The sequence below is a fragment of the Orcinus orca genome, chromosome X (assembly GCF_937001465.1).
Source record: "Orcinus orca chromosome X, mOrcOrc1.1, whole genome shotgun sequence".
NCBI classification, from domain to species: domain Eukaryota; kingdom Metazoa; phylum Chordata; class Mammalia; order Artiodactyla; family Delphinidae; genus Orcinus; species Orcinus orca.
In genome coordinates, this window is record NC_064580.1 from 100,049,003 (window position 1) to 100,064,391 (window position 15,389).

At 34.0% G+C, this 15,389-nt stretch overlaps 1 protein-coding gene across 2 annotated transcripts in view; it reads right to left on the reverse strand.

Annotated features, from left to right (window-relative positions):
* Positions 1 to 719: 719 nt before the first annotated feature.
* Positions 720 to 15,389, reverse strand: part of IL13RA2 (interleukin 13 receptor subunit alpha 2) — a 67,126-nt gene continuing 52,456 nt past the window's right edge. For both annotated transcript variants that reach the window (XM_049704491.1, XM_033413341.2), the window contains 8 exons: positions 14,026 to 14,177; positions 12,425 to 12,578; positions 11,776 to 11,896; positions 7,977 to 8,161; positions 6,649 to 6,794; positions 5,084 to 5,228; positions 1,611 to 1,726; positions 720 to 850 (listed from right to left, as the gene is read on the reverse strand). In XM_049704491.1, the coding sequence (XP_049560448.1) occupies positions 800 to 850; positions 1,611 to 1,726; positions 5,084 to 5,228; positions 6,649 to 6,794; positions 7,977 to 8,161; positions 11,776 to 11,896; positions 12,425 to 12,578; positions 14,026 to 14,177 (1,070 nt within the window). In that variant the 3' untranslated portion in view covers positions 720 to 799. The remainder of the gene's footprint in view (positions 851 to 1,610; positions 1,727 to 5,083; positions 5,229 to 6,648; positions 6,795 to 7,976; positions 8,162 to 11,775; positions 11,897 to 12,424; positions 12,579 to 14,025; positions 14,178 to 15,389) is intronic.

The following is a 15,389-nucleotide window of genomic DNA, read 5'->3' on the forward strand; positions in this document are numbered from 1 at the left end:
TGCAATGTTAAAAAAAACTAGAATCTCATCTTCCAAGATTTGACAATATCTCTATGGCTCAGTGAAAGTCACAAAATCACATTGTTTTATGAATACATCACAGATTAGATTCTGACCCCTCCCTTGAATTTTCTACATGCAGCACTCTCATCTTGGATTGAGGAATGTTAAAGAGAAAAACCACAGGCCCAAAAAGGCATAACTTGTGCTAAAGCCCATGATACCAAACCTAGATTTAACAACTAACCTAACTGCAGTTTTGACCTTCCCCAGAAATGTAATCTTAATCAACCAGCCTGGAATTTTCTGGTCAGCACCAATGAGGTCATCTGCCACATGGGCCCTCTACATCCCCTAAGAGGAAGAAGAGGCAATCTGCATGATAAAACCCTTTCCTTTCCCTTCCCCCTCAGAAAAGATGTCTTGGTCTAAAAATAATCTTTTCTTTTTTCTTTTGCTAATAGGACCTTGTCCCATCCTTCTTCCTATAAAAACCTTTTATTTTGTACAACCCCTCAGAGCACCCTTCTACTTGCTAGATGGGATACTGCCTGATTCACAATCATCTAATAAAGCCAATTAGATTGTCAATTTAATTGGTTGAACTTTGTTTTTTAACAAGAAAAAAATCTGTTAATAGGATTCAGATAATTTGCTACTAGTTGAGGATTTTAATAATCTAATGCTTATTTAAATACAACAATGCTTTCAAGATAAGATTTATTCAACATTTGGGGAAAAAATTCAGTTTGATAAGACTCTTGTTTAACATTTGGCCATAACCCTGGAATTTACTGAGTCAGCACTGTATCACCTGATTAGAAGAAGCTTCTTTTTTGGTATGAAAAATCTGAAATTAAGAAAGAGCTCCATTATTAACAGTCATTAATAACACAAACTATTTCACTTAGATTAATAACTCAGAGAAATAGACAAAAAAGCATTCAGCAGAGAAATAAAGCAAAACATTTCACACACATTCACAGTTCTCTTTATCTTTAAAAGACCTGGCATTAAGATATTTTTTTTCTCCAAGTCACACTTCCTCCTTAAAGCTCACCAACCCATAGTGGTCCCTCCATCTTCTGAAATTCTATGGCATTATCTGTATAACTCAAAAAGCAATCAGATAAAATCAGCTCATAATGAAGGTTATATTTTTTTGTATAGATTCTAGCTCCTCCAACTAGAGTGTGAGCTCTTGGAGGGTACGCACCAAGTTTTTTTAATCTTTGTGATCTTTTGCCTGTGGCACACTAGTAGTATATCTCAGTCTATGTCCATTTTAAGTCACTCTTTCCTTTCCCCAATCCTGCTTTTCTCCTGTAATTCTCATATTTTTCCTTTATCTAGAGGTAAATAGTGTTTCATGTTCTACAACATTATTCTTATATTCCATTCAAAAGTAAATCCACCCCAAAACGTAGCTTTTTAGGGTTGATTTTTTAAATGACTGTACTTTCCCTGAAGACTTTATCATAGTCTACACAACATCAATGAACACTCACAGTGTACAGGCAAAATTATAAAATGTAGGCCCATCAGTTCTAAATGCAAAATATTTTTTATCTACTATCTCAGACTAAACATTGTAATGTCACACAACTTACCGTTTTCAGCAAACTTTTTTGCTTATACAAAATAAGGCAAGTTATTAACAAAACAAGTAATGAGACAAAAGCCAATGGTATCATGAAAAATATTAAGGTTTCCTTCCATGTGTTACCTAGGATTAAAATCACCAAAAAGGGGGGAAGGGTTAGATGTGTACAATTATTTTAAAAACTGAATTATTCTATAAGTAAACTAGTAAATGGTGAAGAACTGAGTCAAACTTGGCAACTTCTGCCATATTTGCCAGTAGCTAGATACCATAGTGATGCTTGAGAACAGCATTCCTTTCATTTGTGCACTTTTTTGCTGTACTACTTTACTGAACTGTGACAGCTCTTTATTTTGCTTAGAAAAATAACTACCTAAAGCCCCATTCTTATTTTCTTATATGATTTTGTTTAAAATTTGACCTTGCGAATTTTTCATAATAACAAAACGATAAAACATTAGCCAAGTGATTAGATAAACATGTCTTGTGTATGTATCTCTTAACTCTCAATAACTCAAATGTTTACATTATATCATACAATGATGTAGTGAGTGAAAGCAGGTCTTCAATAAAAGTCTCAGTGCAAATAATGGAGCTAGTCTTTAAAGGTCATGTTTTTAAAGTTGCCTCACATTCTGGATCCTAAAGAGATGAGGTTTTTCTCTTCTTTTTTTTCTTTTCTTTTTTTAGGGATGAAGTTTTAATGGTTCGTCTGCATAGCAAGAAATGAGCAATCACTAGATAAACTTAAAAAGTACACAAAGCTTGTCCTTCTAAAACTAGTATCTCCCACATGTTTTGAAATACTATGGAACACTTTGAATCCTAGGCCTATATCTATACTCAAACCTACCTCCAACCCCACATTTTTCTTTGTCCTAGTCCCTTGGGATCTTATTTTCTACTAGAAAATTACCAAATTCATAGGCTCAGTTCAGTTAAGAATTGCAACGATATGATCCAGAGAAATGACTAATAACGTAAGTTTTTTGGCATGCAAAATTAACAGTGGGAAAACAGGCTTCTTTTGTGAAGTTTCAGTAGAGTTAATCTTATAGTCATTTCCAAAAAAAATTATTGTGCTATTTTTCTATAACTTAAAACATCCAATAAGAAATGTCCAAAAGAACTAAAGACCACATGCATCTCAGGAAAGTCGTTGTTCCTAATCTGAAATTTATTAAGATTCTACCAAGAGATACCCATCTGGGCAAAAGAAATCTGTCATAAATAACATGGTTAAGTGTATATTTAAAAAAATTAAAAAAACAAAAACAAAAAACAAAAAAACAACATTGTAAATCAACTATTCTTCAATTTAAAAAAAAAGATTGCATATAAAATACATAAAAGGATGTATATTTTGAGGATATGCCTAAAAACTCACCATATCTACTTTAAACCATGCACTGAATAATAACAAGATATAATTCAGGGCATGACTTTCTCAATGTCAGTTCCACAGAGTCTCCAGATTTTTTATATTAGTGACAAAAATGAAAAACAGTACAAGTAAGTATTCTTTCTGATTCCATATATCTTTAGTTAATTGAGTTCTTCCTCTCTCTTCCTATTTTTTCTCCATGGCCCTGATTATATGATATATTTGGCTTCTTTATTTATTGTCTATCTCTACTCAACTTGGGAATAAAATATAAATTCCATGAGGACAAGGATTTTTTTTTTACTGCTATATCTCCAGTGCCTGAAAGAGTCTGACACATAGTAAGTGCTTAATAAATATTTCGTGTATGAAAGAGAACAATGATACCACTATATTAATAGGGAGATTACAGTCAAACACAAATTCTATTATAATGGAACAACATAAAAGGAGATGATTGATAGAAATGCCATTATGTTTGCATCTATATCTGTATATGTATTTATATACCTTTATGTGAAAGAACAATGCTGAGTTAATCTCCTTCAATTTCAAACAACTATTAATATTTTCTATTGATAAAGCCAGTATACTGTGAAGTACAATAATATTTTGCCTCATTCTCAAGATTTTTTAGTTTATATTGCTATTTTTTGTCTTCTATGAAAGTTTATTTTCTTTTTTTAATTTTTAATTTTATATTGGAGTCTAGTTGATTAACAATGTTGTATTAGTTTCAGGTGTACAGCAAAGTGATTCAGTTATACATATACATGTATCTATTCTTTTTCAAATTCTTTTCCCATTTAGGTTATTACAGAGTACTGAGCAGAGTTCCCTGTGCTATACAGTAGGTCCTCGTTGGTTATCTATTTTAAATATAGCAGTGTGTACACGTCAATCCCAAATATATTTAATTTAAACATGTCTTTTATCATAAGTCACTTTAAATCAGTGTTGGAAGTGAACGGAATGTTCATTTTACTAATGATGACATATTAATTAGAAAAATATTCATTAGGCACAGTACCAGACACTCAAAAACAAGTGTATGCTACCTATCCTTGCTTTAAGATTTGTTCTCTTGAAAATTGAAAGCATAGGAAAATATTGATTAAAATAGGCTTCCCCGCAAAGAACTAGCATATTCTCTTTACTGACAGTCAGAAAAACAAGATGTTGATGACTGAACTATAACAAGACTCTTAAACTAGTTAAAACTGAACATTAGATTTTCCATAAATCTATGTTCGATTGTGGTGATTGCTAATTTATCTTCTCTGTTTATAGACTATATGCAAGAGTATTTTGACTTCCATAATTACAAAATACACTGAGAGAAAATTATTTTGCTAGCCAATAGTTTAGTTACTGTTCTTTTTTAAATATATTTTCTTCAATAACCATGTCAACATATTTTATGATTGTTCCTTCTTTCTAAAATTGTATAAATGGATTCCTTTAACTCTCAATAGGGAAAAGGCACAGACTATAAAAAATTTGAATAATGAGCACATAGTTTTTCAAACCATATAAAGAAGGCACACAATAATGTCAAGATTCTGATAAAGTACATATATACTTGTAAGTAAAACTTCAGAGTAAATGTACGACTACAATTGGTACTAATACACGCAGATTTGGTTAACATCTAGTTAGTATATAAGAAGCTCAAGAATAGTGCCACCATACTTTGGAGCTAAGACTACCACTGGAAAGTAATCCACTAGTAAAATCAAGGCAAAACAGGTAAGATTAGTTTGTCAAATGAAAGTAGGAAGAATCAAACAGAATCTATTAACTCTTGGAATGTGGAAAAGATACAGCTCAATTAATGTTATAGACATCTATAAAAATATGGAATATAGCCAATATTTTATAATAACTATAAATGGAGTATATATAACCTTTAAAAATTGTGAATCACTATATTGTACACCTATAACTCATACTTCAATAAAAAAATAATGAAGATTTGACCCTATGACCTTCATAACCAGTGTCACTGAACTGTAGTGACCTATGACATCCAGTAAGGCATCTTCTTCCTCAAACAGTGCTAGAAATACTCTAGTTACTGTTATTTTATCTTATACCTTTCCAGCATTGTTCATCACTCCACTCACTCCATATTCCATCATCTGAGCAATAAATATTTACTTTGCTCCTTACTAAAAAGCATAATTCGTGGCTTTCATTTGATGTTCTTGTGATGTTTATTTCATTTTCAACTGTGGTAGTCTGAAAGCCAAGGTAAAAATGAGATATCATTATTTGATCTAACTGCAGCTAGCCACACCCCATTTGATTTGTCATTTTCTAAGTGGGTTTTGTTACATGAAAGAAATGCATCAAATGACTAGAAAGGTATATACCAAAATCCTAACAGTGGTTATCTCTCTGTATGGTGTTTTATTTTTCATTTTTCTTCTTTATTTATATTTAAATTTTTTTCTATAGTGATAATGGATTACTAGTAGTAAAGGGCATGTGTGACAGGGCAAAGTTCCTAGGTAGTTTTGGTGCTTATGACACCCATTTTGGATTAGTGTCAAATTTCCCAGATTCCATAAATTGGAAAATGCTATATATACTGAGTTAGCAAAAAGAGTCATCATGTGAATGTTGTTTCTATGGAAACTGTAGAGTTCATATACACAAAGCTTCTTTTTTCCCTTATTCTTATTTTGGTTAATCATCATAAGACCAGTGTAATAGTGCTCAGGGCTTGGCATGAAACTACCCCTTCCAATATGAGAATACACAAGGCTGGATGATCTCAAAACAACCAAAAGAAAAAAAATCACTGAAGTGATTACTTAAATTTTGCATCTCAAAGAGCTGAAGAGTGTTTCTCATCCAAAATACCAGCTTTTCTTTTGTTGTAACTTTTCTTGGGAGACAGCACAATGTAATGTAGGTTAAAGTGGACTGGGAATAAGATCTGGATTCTAGTTCTAGCTGTGTAATTTGATTGTAAGTCAACTCACTTCCTTGGGACTTGTAAATATATTCAACTCCCAGTTTTCTCATCTGTAAGTGAAATGAATTGATTAGAAATAATGGCTCACCTACTTGTCTCCACCACTCCCTAAGTTGGAAACCAATGAATAAAATTAACATATAACGCAGTGGGGCTAAAGGCATCATCACATTGCTGGCGCTGGGGGGTAATCAGTCTTGGAACCATGGCTTACTTCCCCAGTTATCCTCTCTTCCCTGCTACAAGCAATTCTCTGGTAGCCCTGCCAGGCTCTATTCTGATTTTGACCTGATAGTTGCTCCTCAAGAAGTGGTTTTTATGTTTGTTTGTGCTTCTTGCTTTGTGTTCTTTTTACATGAGGCCTCTTCGCAATCCGTCTTATGCATGTGCTTGACAACTTTAATTTTTTGACATAATATTGGAAACAAGTGACTAGATTATCTCTAAGGACCTATGTAGCTTTAAAATTGGTATAATTGATTGATAATACTTTCAGACTGCAAGCATCTTTCTTTTGTCCACTAGATTATTTGATTATTTGGTTTTCTGGAAGTTAAACTAAGGTACATGTCATGTTCTATTCTTCATGTGGATAGCAACTGATTTTGGTTCTTATGTTTGCCATTTTATTTAAAAGGCTATGTTCATGATTTTCTCAAATAAACGCAATATCCATACCACCCAGGCAGTATCATCTTCTATGAATTCAATTTCATAAATGAAACACTTTGCTGGAATAGGTCCTTTGGGAATGCTCCACTTCAGGTTAATTTCCTCTGAATTCTTCACAGTAAGACTAAGGTCGTCTGGTGGCAAAGGTTTAACTGAAAAGCAGAAGGAAATAATTTCAACATGGAGGTTATTAAAGTTTAGCAGTGGCCCTTATCAAAAGCTAGGGACACTTACTAACAGAAGCCTCCAGGATAAATTAGGTGGCTCAAGACTATTCACTATAATGAGAATTAAAATCAAAGCTGCTTGCCAACCAAGATTAGTTTATTAAGAAACCTGGTTATTTGGGGAACTCATTTTTTGATAAGTCACATATTGACAAACATTTAAGTCCAAGAGAAAAGTTAGATGATCCAAATCATTACAGTCATTTTTCCATTTTATAACACTAGAAACAACTACCACAACATATTACTACTACTATTTTTATTAATAGCTAATTCTTATTTAGAGCTTATGATGTGTCAGGCAGTGAACCAGGAATGTTACATCATAAACTTATTCATGTCTCACAATAAATCTATGAGGTGGTCCTCTATTATCCTCATTTTACTGATAAGGGAATTGAAACACGTTAAAAGTAACTCGCCCAAAGTCATACAGCTAGAAAGTGGTAAATTCAAGATTCAGACCCAGGTATGGCTGACCCTAGAACCTGTCATTCTCATAACTGTTAGGACTGAGAACACAAACTCAGAAAATATCCACCCATTTGCCTATTGAGGCCTGGAATAAGTGATTCCATAATTACTCCATCACCAACACTGGACAAAAATACTTTATAGCAGGGGCTTCCCTGGTGGCGCAGTGGTTGAGAGTCCGCCTGCCGATGCAGGGGACACGGGTTCGTGCCCCGGTCTGGGAAGATCCCACATGCCGCGGAGCAGCTGGGCCCGTGAGCCATGGCCGCTGAGCCTGCGCGTCGGGAGCCTGTGCTCCACAACGGGAGAGGCCACAACAGTGAGAGGTCCACGTACCACAAAAAAAAAAAAAAAAAAAAAAAAAAAAAAAAAAATACTTTATAGCAGAGAGACTCAAGCTGGGAAACAAATTGTGAGTTCTAAATGAAAATGATACTTTATACTCATTCAATTCCTTATCTTCCATACTTTCATATTTAATCAGTGCTTCCTCATACTCTGTTGGCCCCCAGTTTTCTGGCTTTGCATTTCTGTAGGTATCTCCTTTATCTCTATCTCTATCTCTTCTCTTCCACATGGTCAATTGTAAATGGCCTAAACTGGAAACATTCTGAAGTTGTTTGTTTACCTCACCTATATTTTGAAGGTGAAAAATGAAATAGCTGGGTCTGATAACTTGGGATTCTGATGATCCATTAACACAGATGTAGAAATCTTTACAGTCTGATGACTCCAAGTAGGGAAATATGCATCCAATATTTTTTCCGTTAGCCTTGATGTAATCAGCACACTGTAACACATGGTCCAAGCCCTCATACCTGTGAAAAGAAGTGTTGTAAGAACTGTGTTTACCAATATCTTCTAGTAGCATGGTATTCAATTTTCAATTATTGTAAGATACTAGGTAAATAAAAAAATCATTTAATAACATACAATACTCATTGAGCACCAACTATGTGCCAGATCCTATGATAAGTGCTAGGGCTACAATAGTAAGGAAAGTAGAGATAGGCCATGATTTTACAGAGCTTACAATCTGGTGGGAGTCTTTATAAAATCTCAGATATAAGGCAAGAATTCTTACTCATATACTTGGGTTATGTTGACTAATGAACAGGATTTGAGAATCGAAGAATAAGATTCCTATTAAGAAAATATGGGGTTTATATTGATAATCCTAAATGATACTGCTTTTTTTCTATTGTACTGGAGAACTTATTAGAAGAAAACAGATTTTTTAATAAGAAAACAGATTTAAAAGCAGACTTACAAGATGGCCAAAAAGCACATGCAAAGATGCTCAACATCGCTAATTATTAGAGAAATGCAAATCAAAACTACAATGAGGTATCACCCCACACTACTCAGAATGGCCATCATCAAAATGTCTACAAACAATAAATGCTGGAGAGGGTGTGGAGTAAAGGGAACCCTCCCACACTGTTGGTAGGAATGTAAATTGGTACAACCACTATGGAAAACAGTATGGAGGTTCTTTAAAAAACTAAAAATAGAACTACCATATGATCCAGCAATCCCACTCCAGGCATACAGCTGGAGAAAACTAATTCAAAAAGATACATGCACTCCAATGTTCACAGCAGCACTATTTACAGTAGCCAAGACATGGAAGCAACCTAAATGTCCATCAACAGAGGAATGGATAAAGAAGATGTGGTACATATATACAATGGAATATTACTCAGTCATAAAAAAAAAGAATGAAATAATGCCATTTGCAGCAACATGGATGGACCTGGAGATTATCATACTAAGTGAAGTAAGCCAGACAGAGAAAGACAAATATCATATGATATCACTTATATGTGGAATCTAAAAAAATGATACAAATGAACTTATTTACAAAACAGAAACAGACTCACAGACTTCAAAAACAAACTTATGGTTACCAAAGGGGGAAGGGATAAATTAGGAGTTTGGGATTAACATATGCACACTACTATATATAAAATAGAAAATCAACAATTACCTACTATATAGCACAGGGAACTCTACTCAATATTCTGTAATAACTTATATGGAAAAAGAGTCTGAAAAGGAACGGATATATGTATATGTATAACTGAATCACTTTGCTGTACACTTGAAACTAACACAACATTGTAAATCAACTATACTCCAATATAAAACAAAAATTAAATATAAAAGATATATAAAATTTTTAAAATTTAAGAGAAAATTTTTTGACAAAAAATAAAAGCAGACTTACAAAATATCATTATGTTTAATAAAATGAATTAAAATCCTCTGAGGATATAATACACATCAAGAGATAAACCTCAGAAAAGCCAACAGGGGCTCAAAAAGAAAAAGAGGAGTTGTTTGGCAAGTAAATATCTAACTTCCCATTCTCCTAGACAAGAAATGTTGCCATATCATTGAAAGTTAACCTCTTTTCGGTAATAAAGCTAATGGGAATTAGGGGAGAATTTCCCTACTGATTTCCAAAGGAACAAATGCCTGGTTTATTTTCCTAAAGAATAACTTGTAATACAAATTGACATTATCTTAAAAGCAGCCAAAATCCCGTTTGCAATGAGGCTAATCTAGCAGCTGATAAGGTGCTGGTACAAATATCAGGACTCTACTGAATTCACTTTATGCCAAGTATTTATTTTAGGCCAAGTCTGCAAAATTGTACTCTCTGGTTTAGTTCACCTGGTTAGAGTTTGGGATATTTGCCTTCTAGGCTGGACTTTACATAATTTACTTTATGCCAGTGGAAAGCCTCACGGTACCCTTATTTTCCAGTCTCTAAAATGTCAATATTTATTCCTCTCTACTTTACTAAGGTGAGGATAAAGTTATGTTAAACATGAGCTACAATGAACAAGAGGGCAGGGACTTTGCCTTATTCATACTTCCTTTTATCTAGAACAATGCCTGGCATTTAATAATTGCTTAATATTTATTGAATTTATTTAATTAAAAAATAAATTAGAACTTAGAAATTGACCCATCCAATTCCAGATGAGGAAACTGAGACCCCAAAACAAGAAATTGTTTGCCCGAGACCACTAAGTTAAGTGATGCCATAATATGGATTAGAACCCAGTACTCAGGAGATTGTTAATAGCTTATACCTTATTGCTTATACATTGTAATTTTCTAAAGAAAAACACCATGATAATTTGTGCCTGAGACTCAACAAAGAGTAATGCTTTGTCCTCTCTTGTTTTTTCTGTTATTTAAAAATGCATAAGTTCTGATACTTGTCTATCAACTTACCGATGTTATTATCATCATTTGGTTCATTCATTTAATGACTATTTAGCGATAATCTACTATGGGCATAGCACAGCAGAGACGGTCAAGAGAAGTATCAGAAATAGTTTGTGCCCACCAATCTCTTAAAAATTTAAGAGAGGAAGGAGACAAAAATTTAAAGGTCATCTAGACAATAAGTAGTTAAGAACTATAATAAGTAATAGTTCAGAGAAAAACTGAACGGAAGCTAATGTGAGCAGTAAAGGGTTAATGAAATTGAATACCAAGTGGGTCTTGAAGGATGGATAAGGGTTAGTGAAAGAGACAGTCAGATGATATTCTAGGTACCAATGCACACAAAGGCATAAAAGATCAATCATAACATGGATAGAAAAATATGTAGAGATGGGTCTAAATGGAGCAGAACATTCACATTGGTGGTAGTAGAAGGTAATGTTGGAAAGGCAGTGATGCAGTGAGGCAGAGACTTGAATGGCCTAGACTTTATCCTGGAGGCAATGAGTAGCCACGGCAAGTTTTTGAGCAAAAGAATGGCATATGAAAATAGAAGAATAGGAAGATAAATCTGGCTACAGTGTGCAGAATGAATAGGAAGGGGAGAGACTAGAAGCAGAGAGACCATCATTTGGGAGGCTATGGCAATCATCCAGGTGTGGAACGAGGTAAGCCTGAAGAAGAGTTCTTACAGTAGAAATGGGAAGTAAAGAACAGATGTGAGACCTTGCAAAGCAGTGTCATTGTTGATTATGGTGATTAATGTTACCATGAAAAAATTAAGGAATGAAGGAGATAGAAGATTCAAGATGGTTGTAAGTTTAAAAGCCTTAGTGACAGTTAACAAACGTAGGGAAGTCAGAAAAAGGATCAAAAGGCAAGAATATGAAATATGCCAAAACTTTTTAGGTTATAACTCCATCTATCTAAAAGATACAAAATATTTAATCCAGTACAGAAACAATGACTGCATTCCTTATTATCGCCCATAGAGTGCCTTCTAGTAGCTACAGCCTAAACCTACTTACTCCCATTGATAATCCCAAATAATTGTAAATAAACTTCATCATAAATACAACTCTGAAAAGATATAATGAATTTAATTTAATGAAAATACAGTTACTCATACTGTGAATTAATTTTGATAGATATCTTCCTAATATGGAATTCTTATTATAAAAATACTTACCAATAAAACAAGTTGTAATTGGTATCAGAATGGACACACATGCCAGGTTTCCAAGAGCAAAGTAAATGTTGCCGGTTGTAATATACACAATCCATATCCTGAATTTTAGTTTCCAGATTTCCTAAGAAATGAAAAAACTGTGAATGCTTGAAAGACATGACGATGAATCATATGGGAAATAACTATGCAATTTTATTTCATTTCCTTTGACCTCTCCACTTGATTTAGCAATCAACATAATCAGGAATATTCCAAAAGGAAGTTGTTGCAAATCACTTCACTGTAAGTGGGACATGAAAAATCAAAAACTTTTGAGGGCTTATTTACTGGTACTAGTGTAAGCATATGCAAAAGTACTAAATTAATAATTCTAGGATGCTCTGAGCAGTTGCATAAATAGTCACATGCATATTTACTAATATGAGCCCCAAACTGGGAACTATATTAACCTAATAAGATGTAGGTTTTGCCACATGTGTTTGCTGATATAAAGAATTCAAAAAGGCCAGTCACCCACTCCTAAGAAGGATTCTCTTTTGTGCCACATTCTCAATTGTACATGTCATCTGATGTATAAAGGTTAAGGGACTTACTTCCCATATAGATTGTTCTGAAAGTATTAAATATGAAAAGAGAGCTTTGTTTTAACCTTGTGGTGATATCCAATAAGTAGCTTCTGACCATGAACTTTGAACTTCTGATCCATTTGTGCATTGCCCTAGCAGAAGTGTGTGTATCTTTGCTTCAACACCTTTGTTAAGATCAAACCCATCTTTGTAATGTAGATTCTTAGTAATGATGGTCTGTTTGATAAAAAGATGAGACAAAGTTAAGCTTAAAACAATAATGGTATCATGAGCCACATTAATAAGGCTAAAAAGTCATTAACACCCTGGAGAGTTCCCAATATCTAAGAAATTCCTGATGATTATCTGATAAAATGTCCCAGATATATTTCTGGCAGAGTTCACTTCTGCATATTATATCATTTGATGAGATCATTTGAATCTTAGCATCTCATTAAAAAAAATTCTGGGAAAAAAAAAAGGCTCTATGGGAGGAACTTTTGAGCTATAACCGTCAAGTTGAAATTGAGAGAGAATTTTCATGTACCATATGCCTATTACATGACAATTTATCACATTTCAAATATCATATGAACTCTTCAGGAATCATATAAAATCTTGGAGGTAACTGAAGAAAGCCAGACAAAGTGCGACCTCCTGAAGGACTAAAATCATGTATCATTTATCCTTCTATTACCGATACCTAGCTAGTGGAGTGTTTGGAGAAAAAAGTTGCACAATGAATGTTTGATTTGAATTGTCCCTTGAAACTACCTAGCTGAATTAGGAAGGTAACAGAATGCCTTGTACAACCAAAATCTTTGAATAAACATGCTTGTTGACTATGTAAATAGTTAATTCAGTAAACCTTCACTGAGCACTTAATACAATATATGCACAGAACCATGCTGTGTTCTGTAGGGAGAGTACAAAGATAAATAAGGCTTGATTCCTACAGAGCAAAAGCTCACATAGCCCAGTAGCATATATAAGACCCATATACAGGTATATAAGTAACTCTGAAATATGGTAAAATGTGTAAGTACTCTTCAAGTCCGTATTCTATGGGACCAAGTTTTCTTTTTTCCTGTATTTCCAATGGTAGACTTAATACTGGGTGGGGTGAAAACAGATGTTGCAGGATGCACAGGAGATAGCAGCAGGCATGCAGCTTATTATTTTTTTTTTCTTAAGAACTTTTATTCCATGATACAATACTTTAATGAGTCATAAATCAATCAAAAGCTGATTTAATGCAATGGACATTGTAATTACTATTTCAGAAATAACTGAAATGTCCACTCTTTTCCAATACAAATAAAAGAATTGCCATTTTATGCCTAGATAACTCAGGAGGAAAATGTGGTAAAACTGTGAAGAATATTCTTTTTTTTTTTTTTTTTATTGGAGTATAGTTGCTTTACACTGCTGTGTCAGTTTCTGCTGTACAGCAAAGTGATTCAGCTGTATACGTATACCCCCTCTTTTCTGGATTTCCTTCCCATTTAGGTCACCACAGAGCAGCGAGTTAGAGTTCCCTGTGCTATACAGTAGGTTCTCATTAGCATGCAGCTTATATCTTAATAATAGCTATTGAGATACAGGAATAAAAGTAGACACTGACATCAGGAATCACAAGAAAACTAATAATCATTCCAATATCTTAAGTGCATGCTTTACTTACCTTCCAGCTTGCACTACCAATGTTTCGATACTTTAATTCATATTCTACTGTGCATTCCTTAAAGTTATCCAGAGACAGTGGAGGTTGCCATTGCAAATAGAGATAGCCTAAATATCCAGGATCCACTATTTCAAAATCCTGAGGAGGATTAACTGAAAAAAATCAATAAGATATTTTAATTTTTATCCTGTATCTTATGACAAAGATTGCCAAATCTAGATTACTTCCATATGTCCATCAACTGATGAATGGATAAACTGTGATATATCCATACAATGGAATATTATCCAGCCATAAGAAAGAATGAAATACTGATACATGCTACATGAATGAACCTTGAAAACATTAAGCTAAGTGAAAGAAGCCAGCCACAAAAGACCACATATTGTATGATTCCATTTATGTGAAATATCAGAATAGACAAATCCATAGGGACAGAAAATCGATTAGTGGTTGCCAGGGGCTGGAGGGAGGGGAGAATGAGATGTCACTACTGAATGGATTTGGGGTTTCTTTTGGTGGTAATGTAACTATTCTGGAATTTGATAGTTGTGGCTGTTACACAACTTTGTGAATATACTAAAAACCACTGCCCAGTATACTTTAAAAGGGTAAGTTTTATATCCTTTAAATTGTATCTCAATAAAGCTGTTTTTAAAAATCTAGGTTACTGCTACATAGTTGTCCCTTCTTTAAGGAATTGCATATGTAAAATGTGACTTAGCCAAGCTAGGTAATAAGTTTTCATGGAAATAAGAAATTCAACATGGAGTTATCTCTGTGGTCATATAGACAAGAATTTAGTCTAGGATGGGAACACTTTATTACCTAAATCTCTCTCATAGCAAGAATCAGTCAGTATTAATCCTGTGTTTACCATATGTAAATAACATCATGGCCCACACGAAAAAAGGGATAGAAAATATAAAATATGACTACTATGGCTAAGCGCCTTAAGAATTAGGAGAACAGGCAGATCTTGTTGGTCCATTCAGGATAATTGAATCCTCTAGTCAACTGAAGTTCAGAGGTATTTGTAGAACATGGCAAACCAGAGCCACTCTTTGGAAGGGCTCAAGAAAAAGTGGCAGGCAGCTGAGTAGAGTGACAGGAAACAGCCTGTTTTATTTTGAGGGGGTGGGGGCAGTGGGAGGCAATGGCTCCCTCATCTGGTGATTTAAAAAGCAATAAAAACAAACAAATTATTCTATAAACTTACTAAACCTACTAGCAAATCTAGTACTATAGTACTGTCCTCATGTTGCCTTTCTGCTAACAATTTCCTCTCATTTCTGCCCTGTTGTTCATTTTAATACTTCACTTCATATTACTTGTTGAGGTGAGGAAAAGAATCAACAGAAAGA